Below are 21,629 nucleotides of genomic sequence, written 5' to 3'. Positions count from 1 at the left end.
CTATACCAGAAGTTTTAAACTATTAAGGGATGCAAACAGGCACACAGTGTGACTTTTTTGAAAGGGGTGTCACTTGATGACCACCCTATATTTCTAGGTAGTCTGCTGGAAAATTGTCTGTTTGACATAAAAAATGCAACATTTTACCTTGTTTACGCACATTACTGTCATATTGTTGCATAAGTTTTTATTGAGCATGCAATGCTGTGAAATTGCGGTTTTGCAATGGCTATGTGACATATCAATCCCATTATAGGTCGTTAAGCTGTTACACTTCACAGTCAGTGAAATGAACAATGTTTTTTTCCTTTGTCTCACACTTAAGCCAACTAACCCAGGTCATACAATGATATTTGCATACATTTTACATTTATTATTTCATTCCTTTTCACCATCATTTTAAAAGCCGCCATGTTCTGCTTTGCAATGTTTTGTTCAGAAACAGACAATAAACGTCCAGCAAAAGCGAACCTTTAGACGCAAAGCGAACACGTGCGTCGTCGTCCAAACTCCTGCCAGGCGCCAGATGCAAAACCGCTTAGTGAGCAATCGTTTACTTCAGGCGAAAAGCGAAAACAAGACCGTGAAATATATCTGACTGATTTTGCTAGATCCATGTACGAAACAACGTTAAATTACAAGCACCTCTTTCGCCACCTGCAATACTACACGAAGATCGTTTTTCCCCGGTGTTATATGATTAGCGCAACATCTGAGCCGAGCTGTGTGCCAAGTCAGCTAAAATACAAGCACGTCTTTCACCAGGGGATTTAGTCGTGCGCCAAAACCAAACTCAGAAAGGTATTTACGGGCCGCACAAAATGTTAACTAAGAATTGTTTTAATAATTACATTAAAGGAGGCAGGAAAGTGTTACAGCAAAGCGCGAAAAAAAGCGTTTGTTTGGTTTAAAATTCGATATATACGTGCCACACTGGCAGCCTTCCACGGCGAAACGGTGAAGTAGCGCTGATCTAGATGAAAGACAGCATCAAAACATTAAAATTTTTCGCACTTACGTAGTTAAAATAGTCAATAAGTATTTGAAATGGACTCGTGTATAGTTTGTCAAAGAGGCGGCGGACCCGATGAATTACACTAGGTTGCTATACCAACATCTGATATTAACGCAGACAGCAAACAGCGAAACATCAGCACTGCCTAACTCGACGTTTTCAGCGAGAAAAACGCGGAGACTGCTTGATTTATTGTTATTAATTGTCGAACACACACTTGCTGATCAGCCAACCCGAACGAATAACAAAGTCGAAAGAGAAAAAATATGCTGCGTTTACGGTCGACCAAACAAGAAACGAAAAACAGCGTTTTGCGTTTGATTTTGGTTTTGCATTAGCTTAAGACGCGTGACCCAATTGAATTAAAAAAACACGCAGCTTCGGACGGTGAGTTAAACCCTGAGAAAGACAAACCAAAAAACGATAATGTCACTTACGAAAAGGCCCCCCCCCCCTGGATACGCCACTGACCGGAACCATAGATAAATTCTAAGTTGTTTAGTGAAAACTAATTCTTTACAGTAGTGGTTCCCAACGCATGGGTCGCCTATTATTTTTTGGGGTTGCTTGTTTTTTAGGCATATTGTATCTTTGGCGAAAAAATGACAACATAAAAAATTTAAATCGTAAAGAGATCACAAAACTGGAAAATATAAACACAAGTAATGAAGCTTGTCCTTGTAAAACTACTTTATAATCCAGACGTTGCGTTACTCTGCCATCTGTCACTGACCATTGTGACGTAATATTCGTATTGTTGTAAATTATCGTATAAGTGAAGGGGTCTCCCTTTTGTTCCATTCAATTTGATGAATCTACCGATATTGAAAGTTTACCCCAGTTCATTTGTTGGATGATTTCTCACGGAGTATTCCATTCCATTGGAATAAAAATGTGCTGGCATTTGCACCGATGGTGCAGCAGCTTGTACAGGCATAGAGTCTGGTGTGGTAAAACGCATTAAAGACAAAGCCCCAAATGCTGTATGGACTCATTGCTTTCTCCACAGAGAGGCCGTTGCTGCCAAAAAGCTGTCCCGAGAGCTGCTCGAGTGTTGAATGATGTTGTGAAGTGTGTAAACTTCATCAAAGCAAGGCCACTAAATCGGCGTTTGTTTTCGTCTTTGTGCACTGACATGGACTTATCAAACGTTGTTGCTGCACACAGAAGTGTGGTGGTTGTCACGAGTTCGTGTCCTGAAGCTAGTTTGTGTTTTGCGGGAGGAGATTTGCTATGAGGCAACAGAACTGTGAGTGTGATTAGCCGAGAAATTTTTGCAAGAAGATTTCAATGCAAAAGTTGCTTACCTTGCCGATATAGTTGACTCTCTGAATGTTCTAAATTTATCTATGCAAGGCAATGGTTTTACGGTGATTGATCACGCATCCAAAGTTTCGGCTTACCACAAAAAATCTTTCATACTCTGGAAAAGTTATGTCACCAGAGATGAGTACGATATGTTTCCTCAGCTAACGCAATTTATTTGTGGCAAGGAAGTTGATATTAAGCAGACCATAATTGGACACCTGGAACAGCTTGCCAAAAAGTTTGTGCACTACTATGGTGAATGTCTAAAACATTTTAGCCAAAATGATTGAATCAATCATTGATCCATTTTCTGGAAAAGATCTGCCTCAACTTCCCATCCATGTAGCAGAACAATTTATGGACATAACGACAGAAGCAGCAAATCGTATTTCTTGCGTCCTTCAAACACAAATACCCCAAAGATAGATTCTGCAAATATTCACTTTTGGGCTTCCATGTACAATTTGTATCCCACAGTTTTAAAATTAGTGATTCCATTTGCAACAACTTGGCTTGGATTTAGCGCCATGTGTGCATTGAAAACTAAACGGCCAAACCGGCTAGAAGTTTAAGCTGACATGCGGCTATGCCTAAGCAAAATTCCCCCCCGATTTCAAAATCTTGCTGACAGCAAGCGAGCACAGCTATCTCATTAGTGATTTGATCAATATATTATTTTCGGAAAAAGTTACTGCTCTTGTAGTGCTGTTTGTTTGCAACGCAATGTTGTATGGCTTAAAAAAATTTTGCTTGGGTCGCAAGATTTTACCGAACTGATTTTTTTTTAAATGGGTCGCTTTAAAAACGTGTTGGGAACCACTGCTCTACAGTATACTGATTACTTGAATGAAAAATATTTTTATAAAAGTTCGGTTATTTTTTTGGTGTGCACGTTGTCTGTTTTTATACTTTGCAATTCAATATTGATGGCTTTAATGACCATTGTTTGCAATCTTCAATCAAATGTCGTAAATTACATTAACCATAATGACTAGTATTTTGGTATTTAGTTGAGGGTGTTAAACATGTTGCCCACTGCACATTTTTTTAGAGCCCAAGTTTTTCAGGGCCTGAGTTAGATATTTAAAGTACTGTCTTATTTGCTAAAAACAATCATTCCATTTGGAACATTTTTCTCATTTCATCTCATTTTTGGCACTTTAAAGCATATCTACTGTGACAACTCAATAAGAATTAGTCATGTTTACCATGACTACAGATTAAATAAATGTATTTTTATTAATTTATACACTACTAGAAAACAGAAATGCATAAAACTAATGTGGAATATGGAAATGACTTTGAGCCTTGGTCATCAAGAAAGTTGAAGATTTTGTCAAAATATACTACTAATGACAAGCTCTCCGTAGCTATGGTAATGTTATTTATTTTTAAGTTATATTTTTTTCAATGTATAACTGTTTGTATATAATTTCAGACATCAATGTCTAAAGGGGAATCCCATCAAGGTTGGTGTGTCCTGAGTTTTGTGTTAAGTGCGTGCGGTTCCTAGTTATTTTAATTGTCTATTACTAGGGTTAAGACGTCACCAAGCAAACTCTACCATCTCTGATAAGCTTAAAGATCGACTTGGCCAGTTGGATGACTTTGAAGAGGTTTATATATTTATATACCTAATTGTACAACTATTTATGAATCTTTATAATCAAATTTATGGTTATTACTAGAGATAGACAGATATATCGGTTTACCGATAATATCGGCCGATATTTGGCTTCTACCGATATATCGGTATCAGCAAATGTAGGCCGATACTTCGCCCGATATTTTAGTACAGGAATATGATATAAATTTTCCTGTAGAACAAACAAATTACCCATTTTTTGATCAAAAAAATTGGATTTTTTTATCACGCCAAGTTAATATGCAAAATAATAGTTTGATAATTAATAAAGGTATATAAACTAAAACAGGTTGACCAAATTGTAAAAAATTGCCTATCAGTATCGGTCCAAAAAAGTGATATCGGTTGATCCCTAGTTATTACAAACACCCTTGCCAAAGTAACAAAGATTTAAATTTACAACAATTTGAGTCATAGTACTGCCACAGTAAAAGTGGGTCATTTTTTCAACAATATGCTACCCATAAAAAAAATAGAATTTGCTCCACCAGACAACGTATCAATTGAAAGAAATTACTCTTCTGGTGTAAATTAACTTATTAAAGTGACATTTCGAGAGCAGATACCAGCTGTCCTCATCAGGATTAGCGTCTTGAAAATTGGACATACGAACAAATTTCAAATGAATTTTGTAATAAAATTGATGTTTTATCAAGTTCAACAGATTGAATAACTGTATGCCTCATGTGTCATGTGCACTAAATTAAAATTTTTTCCAAATATACACTAATTTTTCGCTCTTCATGTGTATGCTTTGCTAACGTCTCTTTTACACTTTTTGAGTTTGTATCTTACTGTTCATAGAAATTGTGAGTCAGTCTGACTCTAGCTAAATTAACGGACCCAGTCAAGTTCCGTCCCCGGCTCTGACTCGAGAGCTCTGTATTTATTTATTTCCATAACCAAACTAGGGTGATATACAGCGATCCACTCTTTGGATAAAAATACTTCACTCTCTGCTATTCCACCTTTACGTGTTACAGTCTGCCAGAATATAGGTTCCATGCAAGCACACTTCAGACTCCACCCAAATAGTCCCGTGCCTTCAATCTGTTAAATTTCCTATGGCCGCAAACCACATGCAATGTTCGTAAGTCCAATGTTCCTTGTACTGAGTCTGGTTGGCGGCACGCAAACTATATGCAAAAATATTGTGGCCCACGATTAGGGATTTCTAAAGTAAAATATTGCATCCTTGGATTCTTATTCAATTTTGCCATTTATATCGGGTAATTAGAACCAATATAATTTCTTCGTTTTACCCCAGATTGTTTGCGCCTAATTGTACATACGCGAATGACAAGTTTTGAAAGGCCTGTCACTGTGGCGACACATTTATACTGCATACTTAAGAAGTATGTTGTGTGGCATCACTGTTTTTCAGGCGACCAATTACTTTACATCTTGCCATAACCTATGCCTAATAATTAAGTGTCAATCAAGTGTTATAGGGCGAGTGACCAACGTGTAATGCCAGGTGCAGAGTTTGTAAGCCTTAGCTTGACCCACACTTGATTTTGACACTTTGGACAGGATCTATGCTGGTGCAATTGACTTAACTATTTTGCAGCTGGTATCTCCCAATTAAAAAAAGTGTTCCCTCTAATTTTTTACCATGTGTGCAGGTGCCCAAAATTTCCAACAAACAGTGTCCAAAAAGTGCCAAACGCAAACAAATAATAATTAGTTTGGAACTTCAAAAAAAAAAAAAAAATCGGAAAATATTTATGAATGATGGATACATAACAAAATTTTAAACCTAACCCCTGAGTTTTTTTTATTTGGGTGATTGAAATACACAACACTTAAGGAAATTTCAAACGTGATGTTAAAATAAACAGTTTACCTCCGGGCAAAAGGGGAGTATTTTAGTGGATCAAAAATTAAAATTCGGCCGTTTTTGTGTTTTAAGGTGTCTAATAAATTAAAGAAATTTTTTTGAATATTTTTCGATTAAAAAGACAAGTTATTGGTTTTGTTGCGCAGCAAAATTTTGAATTTCAACTCAAAATAATTAACCTATGGGGAAAATAATTAACCAAAAATATAAAATTGAAGTGCTTTTATTGATAGATTAAAAATTGCAAACAAAGAGGTTTACACTGCCTCCAGATTTTGCATTTAAATTTGCGGCGGTAAAATATGTTGTTTTGTAAGAGCAATAAGTTATTTTACTAAGAGAACCCCCTTTCTTTACAATTAAGCACAGCAGGATGTCAGTCGCTTCATGGGCTGAATAAAGCAAGCGATATGAACGAATTCTGTATTTAAGTTTTTTCTGACGCTAGAAAGGAGTAGATAGCTGTAAAGAACTAAAACGTTTAGGTAGCACTATTGACTTTTGTCCCCCGACTAGAGGCGCATAGGGGTGGAAGAAAAAAGTGTTGAATTTTTTAATTATAAAGACAAATTATAGGTTTGCGTTGTAGCAAAATTTAGACAAAGACCACTGGTAACCAATCTTGTAAAAGTTCACAATGTCCAACTTATAACATGCAACTTCGGGCCACATACGCTTTTGCCTGCTAAAGCACCGAAACGGATAACACAACATTTGGAGAATATGGACCCTGCAAATAAGACCCGTTGAAAGAATATAGAATAACTAGTAGGGCGGGTTGCGTAAACACTTTTTTTTCAAATCCACCTGCCTCATGGATTTTGATAGATAGACACCTAAAACCATTGTATACAAAATTTAAGCTCATTTGAACATGTATTGGTGTGAGGAAATAGAGTTGAATTTTTGCCGAAAATCACAAAATTGGGTGAAAATGCGAAATTTTCGGTTTTTGCTATTTACTTTTAGTTTAAAAATTGAATTTTTGCCGAAAATCACAAAATTTTATACAAAGGCAAAATTTCGGATTGCCTTCAATCTGTACTTTTTAATTACTTTAAATTAATGTTTATGGAAGATAAAGATTCACTGCAGATGGATATAGCGGCAGGAGACTGCGTTTTAATACTAATTGCGCCAGGATTAAAAATTTAATTTTTGCAAAAAATGTTAAAAACAGTAAAATTTGAGTGTCGAGTGTTGCCTGTCACTACAAATGACATAAAATTCCGCTTTAATTCAGATGATGCATGGAGTTTTTTGAGAGTTTAACTTGAAAAGAATAATTCCCTTTCTTCTTTTACGTCCACAAACGGTTTTGCTTGCTTCTGTAACAATTCTAATAGCCCTTTCCATTGAGTGGGTATGATTCTCAATTTTACCAAACAGTAATATATTACATAACCTTTTTGATTTTTTTCCCAACTGATGTGGTCCTCTGTTATTAAACTGGTTCTGTTGGATATTCCCAGCTTATCATATCGGTATAATCCTCCGCTTTATATTTAGTGTTGGTCTATTGAACTGTGTCTCACATTGTCATCTCCAAATTGATTTTAACCATGTATCTTTTTTTATATTATGACCCGCTTTTCCTCGTAATATAGAATCATTGTCAGCGATCATTGCCTTTGTGAGGTTCTCGCTGTTGCCCTGATGCATTTCTTTGTGAGAACGTTTCATATTTCATAATATTCTGATTTTTTTCGAGAAGCAGTTTAACTCTTTGCAGTGATTTAAATATATGGCATGGGGCATCTTTGTAGACAGGTTGACATTTGATTCTAAACCACAAAGGAACATAATTTTTTCTAATAAGTTAACCAAGTGTAGAAGATTTTCATTAGATATTTCATTCCACCTTTTTTTCGCTTATATATTGGCGACAAACCCTGGGTGCAAGTGTAAGCCATGATTTAGAGGTCCTATTTTTGATTCAGAATGTGGTGTAATTTGTCCTTGTAATGGTGTGTGTGATATTGTATAAATATTTTTGATCGAAAGAAATACTACAGTACCAACAGCGATGGAACCTTCTTATAGCAATGATCGTTGACAATGATCCTTTTTTTTTTTTTTTTAATACTGGCACAATTTGTTGTAAAACGCAGTCTCCTGCCGCTATATCCATCTGCAGTGAGTCTTTATCTTCCATGAACAACCGTTTGTGGACGTAAAAGAAAAGAGGGAATTATTCTTTTCAAGTTAAACTCTCAAAAAACTCCATGCATCATCTGAATTAAAGCGGAATTTTATGTCATTTGTAGTGACAGGCAACACTCGACACTCAAATTTTACTGTTTTTAACATTTTTTGCAAAAATAAAATTTTTAATACTGGCACAATTTGTTGTAAAACGCAGTCTCCTGCCGCTATATCCATCTGCAGTGAGTCTTTATCTTCCATGAACATTAATTTAAAGTCATGGTTGACTTGGAAAGTACAGATTAAAGCCAATCCAAAATTTAGCCTTTTTTTTAATTTTGCGATTTTCGGCAAAAATTCAATTTTCATAACAACTGCAAATAAATATTAAACTGCAATCTCTGCAGATCTAACTTGCTTCAGTCATTCCATAACTGTCTAAAAAACAAGTATAAGTTCACAGTAAATAAATTTCACTTAAAAAACATAGATTAAACATAACCTAAAATTTCGCAATTTTCGGCAAAAATTCAACTCGATTTCCTCACACCAATACTTGTTCAAATGAGCTTAAATTTTGTATACAATGGTTTTAGGTGTCTATCTATCAAAATCCATATGAGGCAGGTGGATTTGAAAAAAAAGTGTTTTCGCGACCCTCCCTAATAACTAGGGAACACCACCTGGTAAAATATAGCAGAACCGCACTATACCCCCTGGTATGATGTAGTAGAACCGCACTATACCCCCTGATATATTATAGTAGAACTGTGCTGTACCCCCTGGTGAAATATACAAAACCGCACACCCTGTGTAGTTTTATTATGCTTTTATTTAAGTGATTTGTGAAACTTATTTTATGTGTTAAAAACTAAAAACATTGTTTATAAGGGTGGACTGATTGAAATGCAAAATCTTTCTCAACAAGAGTTTGTTGACAAAATGCACCAGTTAAATAAAACATTGACTGAAGCTTGGAACACAAATCAAAAAGTTAAATCGTTAAAAATTGCGATTCAGGTTTGTTATATTACATAAATATATTCCATAAAACAAAGTTATGTTTTGTATTTTTCGTACAGTGGCATGATCAAAACTTTGTCATGCTCAATGTAGAATGGTATGATATGTATTTATTTTATGTATAAATGTTATGTACTATTTGTCTTTATTTCAGTGTGCAAAACTACTTGGAGATGTATCGGTCATTCAGTTCTACCCAAGTAAATTTGTGCTGGTCACTGATCTCCTGGATACATTTGGTAGTTATTTGTTTAAAAATCCATTTTTAGTTTGTGAATAAGCAATTTTTAATGAGTTTTGCATTCATATATTTTGAAAAGGTTTACTGGTTTTCGAAAGAATCCTATCACTTTGCAAAGGAATGTCTGCAGGTTGGTTTCTAAATATGGTTTTTAAAGTGTAGGCAATTGCAATTCGTTGTTTGATAGATTTGTTAGTAGGACATTTGGTCGTATAGCCTAAATTTAAAAAAACTAAAAAAAATGCCTTGTATTAGTTAACCAGAAACGCGAATGTACTACATAATTTAAACGAAAGGATGTGTCTCAATAATTTGTTAGATGAATTTTCCTGCTGCCAATCTTAACAACACATAGTTTGATCATTATAATAGAACCATTTCGCACTACAGACATTTGGAAAAAACAAAAAAACACATTATATGTGTACCAGTTTAAAAAGGGGGGCCCTTACGCCACCGCTCATTACCAACAAAACGTAGCAGGTCTCGCTAACCTATTTTGCGATTCCGTTTATTAGGTTTAAAACAACCGTTATGTCTCCTGTAATTTCGTCAGAAATAACTGTACTCAAAGCTAATGCATGCTTTGTCCTGTATTTAAATGATGACGGAAGAAGGTTAGTGCCAATCTACTTTGAGCAGTGTTCTTAACTTATTATCCGCCATAGCATAAGTGCAGAACGAGCGAGCGAGCAAGCGAAGCGAGGGCGAATTTTTTTGGGCTATGATGATATTAAAAAGTAAAGAGACTTGTGCGAGAGGAGTCGGCGTTACTGAACGAGTATTTTGTATTTGTTTGGCGTTTAAAAGCTTATGTTTGGAATGTTACGTTTATTTATCGATTTGAGTGACCAAACGTCTTAGCATATTTAACATTATAGGAGTTGTGACGCTAGACGAAGCACTGTGTTGTACGGCGTTTAAAAGTTATGAAATAGATTTTAGCCTCAGTAATTGTCTTGATGCATATTTTATCACAGAAGATTTTTCACTAAACACACCTACGTTAGCGCGACCTGGTATTTCGTATTTTCCGTGCCGCTTAATAGGTGCGAACGAACACTTTCGCAGATGGTACTTCTCCCCATGTTATTCAGGAAAGTCGCGCATACTGCTAGTGAACCAAGATTGCGCTAGCTGTAATATATAGTGTTCACAGAAGTGGAGTTGCACACTAATTGTACACGAAACTTGGGCGAATTCCAGGGCGTTTTAACGCCCTGCAAGAAATTCAGGACGTCAAAAAACGCTCTGCACACCCACGTTCGGCGCCTATGAACGACTCAAGTCTCAATAATTTGTTTCTAAATAACCAGGCATTATAAAACAATAGGTCACACACCACCGCTCGTACTTCGCACAACAGCGACTAACAATATTTAACAAAAAAGCTCAGGATGCCATGCCTTTTCAGATAGGTCGAAAAGAAAAAGTATTCTATCACATTAGTGACCTGCACTAATCCTGACCTAGTCCATAGCTTTTGTTAGACAGGTTTCCCTTGCCTTGTTCTGGTATACACTTGGGTATAACTCATATACATTTGAAAAGCACTGCTATAGATTATTGACAATAATTAAAACATTGTACATTGACAGATAACATTGTTTCTGAGGATGTACCAGAATCAGCAAAAGAGATTTGTGTTAATTGGATGCTGAAAATATCCTCAATCCGTGAGCTGTTACCTAGGATCTTTGTCGAAGCATCAATTGTCCACTGCAGCCAGTTTTTATCAGACAGGTTGGTAAACTTTAACAATTGAAGGTGCCCTTGGTCCTTTTTTATAATATATTTGGTTACAGGGAATCTAAAGCTGTTCTTAATCGACTCACAAGCATGGCATGTGGTGTTGGTGACCCACTGGTAGCTGTCTACCTTCGGGCTTATCTATGTCAAGTATTATGTTACCCTATAAATTGTTTGCTATAAAATATTTATAATTAGTTTAGAAGTATGCTTGATAGTTTTGCGATAACTAGTATTATTGTTTTACTCTTTTAAAAAAAATATAATATTTGCAGATTGGTGTTACGCATACACCAAAATATAAGGGACATTTGAAAGCTAATTTCTATAATTTTCTGGAAACCTATAAACAGGTAACTAGACAAAAAACGCTTTAACACTATGTTTTTATTCTTACTTTTAACAATTACTATAGCAATAATTTTGTAATCTTATTCATTTTCTGTGTTATTAAAAAAGTAATAGGAATAGTTAAACCATTTCCGATTATATATATAATACATTTTAAGATATTTGCAGAGTTGAAGGGTTTAACTCAGTGATTCTCAACTGTGGTATGCGTACCACTAGTGGTACGCGAAGTAATTTTGGGTGGTACGCAGTATGTTTTTAAATAAAATTACAGTTTTACGAAAAAGTTTAGCATTTTTTCTATTGTAATAAACTATACATAGTTAAATATTTTATGATTCATCAATGATAGGAATTATTATCTTTCCGAAACATCTATGCAAATTTATTTTATGACATTATAGAAAAACAACAAAGAATCACAAAACTTGACTATCGGTATCTTGCAAGTTAAAAAACGGAAACTTTTTCAAGATTAGTAAAAATTTCCGGGCTAACTAATTAGCTAATCCGCCCCTGTTAATAATCCTATATACATTTTGAGTAAAGTTGAGTTTTTTTTATAATTTCTTGGTACGCAACAAGATCATAGAACCTCGAGGTGGTACGCGGTGAAAAAAGGTTGAGAACCACTGGTTTAACTGGTGCTAAAGGAATATCACTACTTACCATAAACAAAATCTAGGCATGTTAGGTTATTAATATTTGTTTTAAAACTAAACATGACCAGGTGTGCTTTGTGAAAGTCATTGTAGGCTTAAGAACTTGGGTGAGTGTACAAATATAAAGTAAAGAAGACTTTTTGTATAACCTTAACTTGCAAGATGTTTGTCATGTTTCCCTGTCACCATTTATAGTTGGAACTACAACTGAACAGTTTGGTAACTGAACATGCTTAACTTCCATTAATGAAAACCTAATATTTTTTATCACTATAGTTTAATATTCTTATCACGCTTTTAAAACATATAAACTATTTCGGAATATTCAGATTCACACCCACTCAGTTCAAAACAAAATGGCATCACAAAAGCTTGACATTTCAGTGTACTTGGACCACTTTACTCCATCTCTGGAATGGATTCTTTCATGTTTAGCTCACAATGCAAGCGAGGTGTTTCCTAAATGTTTTATTTTTATTTATTTTGTGTTTCATATTGACAAATAACAAAAATGTTGTTTTTTAGGCTACACTTACAGAGGTGTTAGAACGGTGCAGAAAAGCTGGATACAGTCTTATGCTTCTTGATTGCTGTTTATTTGCTTTTAATTCAGAATTTATTAGCACCAGAGCTCTACGACTTTGTGATTTAATAAATCAACTCGAAGATGATGTTTTTTCAAGGGTAAGATTAGAGAAATTCAAATATTTCCAATGTGGTTGGTTCATTTTTTTAGTTAACAAATATTTTCAGTGATCTGCCATCATTATTTACAAACTTTTTAGGTAAAGAGTATACATGTAATACATTTTAACTAGTACATATTTTTTGCTGATGCACAAAATCTATTGCGCCAATGATATGCAGTGTTGCAAAGTTTATCAAGAAGTGGAGCAAAACGAGACATTTAAAAGTATAACTGACCTCATGCAATCCTTGTTTAGACATAAATTTTAATATTTTTTTCCCACTTCGAACTAAAGCCAGTATGAATATGCTGTTGCTGCCAGGCATCGTTTCAATTGAAAATTGTTCTTCTGGCAATTTCTTTTAAAGTACCAATGTTCCGATCACCTATTCGGGCAAACAATATATATATCACATGGCATTAACTAAATTATGTTGACATGGATCTGTATCTTTCAGAGTTTAGAAAACGGCTGTTATTTCGTTCATATTTTAAAGACGGAATACATTAGACCCAAAAGCAAAAAATATTAATATTACGCTGTTAAACTTTAGTTTGTTAAACTTTTGTTGAAGAGAGTGCAACAGTGCAGAATACACTTTTTGTCTGTAAAGATGAAAAAAATTGCATTGAACTTATGATGGACAGAACAAATTTGCACGAGGGGCGAAAACAATTTCTATTTAAGTACTTAAACAGGCTAAAAATAGACTTTGGCGGGTTCATGACAATATGTTGCGCAGGTATTGGTAAGATGATACGTTGGACTGCCAACAAATGACACAATTGGTCTTTGTGTATTTTTGATAACCCGCACATTTGAGGAATCGGGCATACATTGCTTTACTTATAAAGGATATGAACAAATTTATTGAAACTTGTTGTTACTAACAGTTGCAAGAACAATATCAACATCAACGGAAATGTAAAAAAAACAAAATGATATGTAGGCTTTAGAATGATTTTGCTGTAAAGTCATTGATAATTGTTTCTAACCACAAAATTTGATCAAAATGACTTCAATCAAGTACTCTCATATTATGGCTCAAAGGCCAGACTGAATATGACGCATAACTGAAAACAACCGTTCCACACTAACCTGCACCATACATTTTTACTGAAAGTGCCACACACTGCCTTGCTATCAAATCCTTATAACTAACCTGTAATCCAGCAGACAAAACATGGAATGTGATGTTTTGATGTTAAATAAATGTTTTTTCTTTGAATCCTGTTTATAGTTCCTTTAATTTTATAGAAGTCGCTTCTGAACATTTTGATTTCTTCCCATACTCATACAGTTCTTCTTCTCGAACATCAGTCTGCTGTGTATGAATATCATCTTTATAAAATAATTTTACTTTGTGATTGGCTGCCACAAATTGACATTTGTTTTTTATTTTTTGGGAGCACAACTATACCTTTGTTTTTCCTCAATTCAGCTGGCACATGAATCAAATATTAAAGTAACAGAAAAAATCTTATGGTGGCAGCCCACTTAGTGTCTGGCGTCAATGTTGAAGGTTTATTGCGAAATGTTACATGTATGTGTTGACTGTAAGACCCAAGCAATTTAGGTGGTCTATACGTCAAGCATTTGAAGTTGGATTTGATTCAACTGTGTTTTTCGTTCTTTTGTACTACTTTATTTTTACGCCCATGAGCAATAAACCTTCTACTAATAAAACAAAAATGTCCCACAAAAAGGAATGCTAACAAACAACTGGTTTTTAGTCTCCGTGTGGTGTTTGATAAAGAAAAACTTCATAAGAAATAAGCAATATGAACCAAAAGTTTAGCAGTATAGAATGCACAAAAGCAACGCCAGTCTAACATTTGTCTTTGTGTGGCTTTTGCTGTAGTGAACCTGTCGCATTTATGACGTCACGATTACAAAATTTGGGCCAAAAACGATAAATTGTCTTAATTTTAACTGCTGTGTCCGACGGTTTTTAAATTATTAGGACAGTAAGCTTTCTATTCTATTTGGCCGAATTTATTTGAAATATTGTAGGATGAAGCAAATCCACGGGCTCCAAAGGCCTCCAAAATTGTTTATACCAACTTTACCAACGAAAATAATTTTTTTTTTTTATGTGGCGTATTTAGACAATTTTTCTGTGCAGCACAAAAGCGTCAGGTGAAGTATAGGGCACTTTAGTATCAAATTAAAATTTAGGCAAACTTACAATAAAATTTGTGCTAGGTTTACAATAGGTGACAGGCAAAGTATTTCTACTTGTCAGCGGTATCATAACTTTTACATAGCCTTTTCTAAAACATCAACAGAATTCCGGTAATAACATTTTGGTGTTGCCGTTTTAGCAAAAGGAAATAGAATTTACAGAAAGCTTTATTATTGGACTACCGTCAACGACTAACCGTTTTTTTTGTAAATTTGTAAGGAATTTTGGCTGCTCACCAAGAACAGTTACCTCCATTGATTCTCTTTAGTCTTGCACTAGGTACATGCTTAATGTTATTTGACCTAAAATATCTGAATTTCACACCAACAGTGTCCTAATATTTAACCCATCATCTGACAACCCTGCTGGCTCAAACCGTAACTTTAGCTTGTTGTGCAACGTGCATAGCACATTTTAGCCAAATTTTGATGCAATCCTAGTCTAGATTTTTCCCCTTTTGAATTTTGCCAATTTTAAAATGTGTTTTTTATTTACTCAGGTTTATGTATCACACACTATAATTGGGGGGTGGCGAAAGTTATCGAAAACTCAAAAGGGGGTCGCGAGAACAAAAAGGTTGAGAACCACTGTATTATACCAAAGGAAGATTTGTATATTACTCTTTCAATCCTAGATATTTCAGAATACAGTGTATTACTGCTTATTTATAATGAATCGACAAAACAAAATAGCAATATTACAGACTTTTACTAATTTATTTATAATTACTTGATTTCTAGGAGAAAGTTTTGGTAACTCTTGCAAATAAAGTTGTTAAAAGTGCTCCTCCTGAGGATGATCGGCTTCCTCTTCTTAATGAAGTCTGGAAGGTTTTAATGAAAATTCGAGATCCCAAGGTTTGAAATTCTAATTTATATTTTTTCTCTTTTTATATATATACTTATTAATTGTGTTTACTTCTGTTTTAGAAATACATCACCTGTGCTGAGGCTTGGATTGAGTTTGCTGCTAAACATTTTACTGTGAGTAAATTTAGTTTTGTTAGAATTTACTTTGCTACCCTACACTCAGTTTTGTTTAGTGTCCTATTTCCGAATACTAACCCTGTGTTGCTATTGAACAGAAAAAGGAAATTGATACAATTTTAGCAGACATTATAAAACACATGACTCCAGACAGAGAATTTGAAAAACATTATAATAAGGTATGACAAATAAATGTCCTAGTATTTAATTTGAGTTAAAACTCAAATAATATTTATTCTATAACTGCGATTTATCATACAGCTTACATCAGTCGTCTCCAAGATTTTACTGTACATAACTAATTTCTCTGAGTTGTTTTCAATGGTAAGTTTAGTGTGGGATGTTTATATTTATTAGTTAAAACATATTTTGCTCTTAATGTGTTAAATAAGTGTTTTTTTATTTAGGAGAAATTGTTACCGTTTTTGGATATGTTTCAAAATGAATCATACAAGGTTAAAGTTTGCAAGTTGGTTGCCCAATCTTTCATCAGGTTTTGCATTAAAGTTATATGCTTCTTGGTTTACCGGAGTGTTGTAAACAAGTCATTCGTAAACTAATTCAAGTCTGAATCAAAGCCTCAGTCCCAGTCCAAACTAATACCGTAACAAGTCCGTATTTTGAATAGCAAACACACTATAAACAACACATAGCGACATAACATTTTCGGTTAATACTCGGTTGTAATTAATCCATGCCCAAGTCTTTACAGCATTAAGCCCATTTACATGCACCTTTCACATGCAGATCAAATTAAGGTTTGAGCTGGTTTGGAATTTAATCCGTTATAGCATAGTAGCTACATGGTGCTAAATTTTAACAAAATTCCCATCTTTACAAATGCATCGGCAAGTTTTCATGTCTGATTCGTTAGCATTTTAAGTTTGCAAACCTCCAATAAATTTGTCTAATGCCAGTAATGAAATGGCAATAAAAACAAATAGAAAAATTAGCTTGGTACTAAATATTTGATTATGGTGTGCCACCCTCAAGGGCCTTAAATTCAATTTTGAGAAAACTAGGTTACTTGTGTGTTATAAACATCTGCATAAATTCGCAGCACTACAGGCATATTTTTTGAACTCAATAATTTAATCACCTACTTTAAGAACTATTGTTATAACACTTGAACAGCCAACTTAGGTCCTGCTGCTACATAGGCACCTGAGGCAATATGTTATTTTATTCATTTGTTTTGGAAGTAAAGAGATATACAGGTCAGATACATGTCTTAATGTTTCATTTTTTCTTTGGTTCTGCTTGTGTTTGTTGTTTAGCTCATATGATAAGGATAGTACCTGCAATAAACTAAATGGTAGTAAATAGAGTAATGCAATACTACAAAAAACATTTTTTAGTTTAAAAATATAATTGGTTTACAAACACAATGTTCTCCCAGGCTTCAATTAAATACCATAGGATTGAGAAATAAACTTCAAAAGCTTTTGCTAAAAGTCCCAGTCTCAATTTTTTAGTTGCCCAAGTCAAGTCATTATTAGAGCAAGTCATCTTTAAGTCAAACCACTAATATAATAATAAAATGATAAACCATTACAATTGGTAAACTCATCCGATTATCAGCAATAATTCAACTTAAAAAAAACAAACATAAACAGCTCAGTTTTATAATAAAATGTTAACGGAAAACTCTTCAACCCAAGTCATTTGACTAAGTTCAGTAAACTTTTCCACTCGATTAGCTGTTTAGCATCAGAGTTGGAAGTACATAATAAAATTATAAAATGGTAACAAAGGCACTATATATACAATTATGTAAACCTTATATACATAGGTTGATTTTTATACATAAAAGTATTGTATTAAAATCACAATTAAATAAAGTGAATGGCAATCTCTAACTTACATCTATCATGACTTACAATAACACGATTAAAGTCTTTGGCTTTTAGAAAATTAGTTTACCAGAAGCATTTGCGTTTTTGCTCTTAGTTGTATTAGGATTATTAATGAATAAATTATTATTTACAGCATTCAAGACACTTTTACCTCTGATCCAATAGTTGTGAATGGTTTGATGTACATATGCAAAATTTTACATGATTCAATTAAGTAAGATGTTTGTGTTAGCACCAATCTAATGTTATTATTTATTTAACTAATGATAACTTTGTTCAGCGCTTTAAGTATTGATGATGACAAGAAAATGACAGGTGCACTAATATCTGCTGTTGTACTGAAGGTAATGTGAGGCTGCCAATATGACACTATCGCTAAATCCCAATGTTACACACTTTATTTTTTTGCTTTAAACTTAAATCTACAAATAAGTATACATGAGCAAGTTAATGTTTATATAAAAGGTAAAAGTAACTTGCTCTTACTTTGTTGGTAGAATAGCAGCCTAGAAGCAGTGGATGTCATGACTTCTACTGTAGGCTTGTCCTTTTTACCAAAAGCCTTTTAATTGTATTTTAGTGTTCACGATAATACAAAGCATCTATCATTAACCAGTGTGTCTCCCTGACATGTGTCGAAATAAAAACATGCACATAACTTGGTTTAAATTGTTAATGTCTGTATTCAGTCGGGTGATACTGGTCAAGTTTTCTACATTTTAATTCCTTTTAAACTCATTTTTGTCTATCAAATTGCCTCTAAAATTGCCCTGTTGCAGGTTTCATTTGGAAAAGATTTTGAACAACAATTAAGCTTTTATGTTGAATGTCGTGCTTCATTTCATGGTCTTGATTGTGTTCTAATTACTCTCATCCATGCAGTTAATGCTTTATCTGCAAATGTAACAAAAATAGTCAAAGTGAATCATACAAGAAAAACTTCTTCTTTTGTCAGAGTAAGTATTTTTCTAATTTTTTTTGTTTTTTTTGAGTAGTATTTAAATTTTGATAAATGAGCATAATATATACAATAGAAAAAGTACAGGGGTATAGTCTAAACCTCGGTTTACAAATCCTACTCTTTTAGAAAGGCTGTATCAGACACACCAAACCTTAAAATACAATCTGCTTGGTATTTATTTATATGCTTATGGTATTCCCTTAATTGACAAAAGAGTAACAAAGGTGCAAAAAAATTAATAATTTGCTAGCGTATATTTTTTTGTAATTAAAATACTATAACAAATGCTTAGTATGTGTGTCCACAACAGAATCTTGTTCTGCAACAGAACACATTAATGTTGACTTCAAAAGTTCTAACCTTTTTATAAATAGCTTGAACTTACGAAGCGTACCGCTTCTACTGACAATCAGACAGCAAGGTGTAAAACTTCAAGTATAAATATGCATTTCGACACATAAATTAATGACATTATCAGTTTATCTATACAAATAAATAGTAACAAGTATATGTAAAATAAAAAACATAAACTAAGACAAGCTGTGTGTAAAGCTGATCACTAAAGTTAAATAAGAATAAAAACACTTAAACATGAGCCAGAACTTATAATAAAAAACTAATAAAAAAGTAAAAAAATCATGCGATATCATACAATGAACTCTGAAAAATGAATTTTTTTTATATAATTTATTTCTATTTTAACCCTAATCTTTATACCATGTTGTCTGACGCTATAATAAAAAGTCTTGGAAAACAACTGGGAATAAATGACTAAGAAAAACGGATAAACCAAGAATTATTTTTGGCCTTGTTTTGCTATAATTGTATATTTGTTTTAAGCAAATATATTCAGCCCATAGGCACTATGCATACTATGGCATGTTGCACTGTGTCACAACTGCATTTCATAATTTGTGGCCGCCAAAAATTTGCACCAATAATTTGTTTTGTCAAAAGTTGCAACAATTTTGCGATATTTAATTATAAATAAGGCGATTATTTTTTGACCTAGAAAATAAGAAATTTTGACCTGAGAAATATTTTTTGGACAAAATTTTGACCGATTAGATATACTGTGACGTAACATTGATTTTAACAACATGTTGTTTGAAGTAGCCTACTGTATTAGCGTCTTGGCGTCGTTAACCCCACAAAGTCAGTTATTTTGGGGGTATATTAACAAGTAAAACTCATAGTTAAAAACATGAGTAAAAACAGGATCAGACGTTTTGTTTAAAGGAAAATATATTTCGCCAAGTGGCATCATCAGTTCCTGTAAGAGTACAAATAAATAAATAAAATCACAGCGCAGCCATCAACAAAACAATAAAAGTAAACAATAAAATATTAAAACATGATAATAGACTAAAACCGCAATGAAAAGCACTACACCCTCGCAGACAACACGACTGGGACAAATGAGTAGGCGACGCAATTAAGTGGAGGAAGGGGAAAAATACTTATGAGCAGTGCGAGATGCTAGACGGTAAAATGCGACTCGAATGGGTAGCGATAAGATAGCGGTTTATCTTATTCGCGGTAGAACCATTTTTTGGATGTTGCGTTGACTACCTTTAGCCACTTAGCTTCACATATGTCCAACTTTTTAAAAGGTGGTTTTTCTAAAAATGTTATGCTGAAACACTCTGCAATGGTAGTAGGCCTCTGCCTCAGCATGGACATGTGTTTGTCAGCGTAGTGGCGCAGAAGTGCTGCTTTGTCGTTATTTTCTTTGTACTTGAAAGTTTTCCATACTGCTCTATGGCCTCTCCACCTTGTTGCAAATGAATTTTTTGTTTGCCCGATGTATCGTTCACCACATTGCCGACAGGACGCCATGTGAATACCGTGGTCGGTGCAGCAAAGTGCTTGTTTTCAGCTAAATTTTTTTGCTATGTTCCCATTGCGAGTGGGAACTGTGAAAACCTTCGAGACCATGCTCTCCGCCTGTTTATAATGACCGCATAAACAGCAGTGGCCGCACGTGATTGACTTTCCAGTGAAAGGGATGGTACTTGCCGGTTGACTAATTGCGCGGTAGTTGGTAAGTACGCTTCCAAGTGTCGGAGGTCTTTTGTAGACAAGCATCGCTTGTGGCTGCAGCCTTCTTTCGTCTAAGGTAGTTTTAAGCAGCTTTGAAAAGGCTGTGGGCCAAACTACAAGGTCCTTTCTGTTTTTCTCTGTCTGCCTTTGGCGCACTTTAGCTTCAAACTGTGCTGCAGTTTTTAACGTGGCTTTAACCATCCTTGGAGGAAACTGCAACCCAGACATTTCTTGCCGAGATTTTGAAGGTTCAGTGAGTAGTCTTCCTCCATCTCGTTTAGTCGTCTAAGGTGTGTCGCCTCTCCAGTTATGATTGATTTAAAAACGGAAATGGGGTGGTGGGAAGTTCCGTGTAAGAACTGCCGATGTTTTGCAGTTTCTTTTTTGAAATCCTTTAGTTTTAAAGCCAAAGGGTGCACATGGGACATGGAGTACGTCAAGAAACTCGACCTGTCCACATACGTCGGTTGTACAGAAGGAACGAAATAGGAGACGGAGTCCATGTGCTGCAAGTGCCTTCTCCAAAGATGTTTGAATGTGTCTGTTTGCTGCTCCGCCTGCAACAATCCAGACAATGTCAGCGATGAATCTTTTAAAGACTTGTGCTTCCTTTAAGGTTTCAATCCATTGTTTTATTATATAATGCATTGTAATGTTAGCCAGCGATACTGAGTGGTTATTGCCTGTAACTATACCATCTTTCTGCTGGTAAAAATTATCTCCATGCTTCGTCACCATGCTCTGAAGCGTTAGAATCGTCAGATCTACAAGTTGGTTTTGCGCTGCCGTGGTAAAGGTAGATTGCTCTTGTGAGGCTGCAGCTACGGCTTTCTTGACGGTTGCTCTTGGTAAGTTTGGGTACAGCCCCACCACATATGCTGCTGTAACATATATTCGTTTTCCGATTTTACGTTTCTTTTGAATGCAGTT

At 34.6% G+C, this 21,629-nt stretch overlaps 1 protein-coding gene across 1 annotated transcript in view; it reads left to right on the top strand.

Moving 5' to 3' along the window:
- LOC146160383 (VPS35 endosomal protein-sorting factor-like) overlaps positions 1-21,629 on the top strand; it is a 35,212-nt gene that overhangs the window by 9,783 nt on the left and 3,800 nt on the right. The window contains exons 4-22 of the mRNA XM_083384424.1: positions 3,582-3,698; positions 3,762-3,792; positions 3,860-3,939; positions 8,845-8,973; positions 9,131-9,215; positions 9,297-9,347; positions 10,816-10,960; positions 11,023-11,116; positions 11,242-11,319; positions 12,309-12,431; positions 12,505-12,663; positions 15,594-15,710; positions 15,783-15,836; positions 15,938-16,018; positions 16,101-16,163; positions 16,247-16,332; positions 17,829-17,909; positions 17,976-18,039; positions 18,475-18,651. Of these exons, the coding sequence (XP_083240550.1) occupies positions 3,582-3,698; positions 3,762-3,792; positions 3,860-3,939; positions 8,845-8,973; positions 9,131-9,215; positions 9,297-9,347; positions 10,816-10,960; positions 11,023-11,116; positions 11,242-11,319; positions 12,309-12,431; positions 12,505-12,663; positions 15,594-15,710; positions 15,783-15,836; positions 15,938-16,018; positions 16,101-16,163; positions 16,247-16,332; positions 17,829-17,909; positions 17,976-18,039; positions 18,475-18,651 (1,815 nt within the window). The remainder of the gene's footprint in view (positions 1-3,581; positions 3,699-3,761; positions 3,793-3,859; positions 3,940-8,844; positions 8,974-9,130; positions 9,216-9,296; positions 9,348-10,815; positions 10,961-11,022; positions 11,117-11,241; positions 11,320-12,308; positions 12,432-12,504; positions 12,664-15,593; positions 15,711-15,782; positions 15,837-15,937; positions 16,019-16,100; positions 16,164-16,246; positions 16,333-17,828; positions 17,910-17,975; positions 18,040-18,474; positions 18,652-21,629) is intronic.

Source organism: Ascidiella aspersa, chromosome 3 (assembly GCF_963924565.1).
Source record: "Ascidiella aspersa chromosome 3, kaAscAspe10.2, whole genome shotgun sequence".
In the NCBI taxonomy this organism is placed as follows: Eukaryota; Metazoa; Chordata; class Ascidiacea; order Phlebobranchia; family Ascidiidae; genus Ascidiella; species Ascidiella aspersa.
The sequence above is the reverse complement of the archived record's forward strand: the minus strand, read 5'-3'. Positions and strand labels throughout refer to the sequence as shown.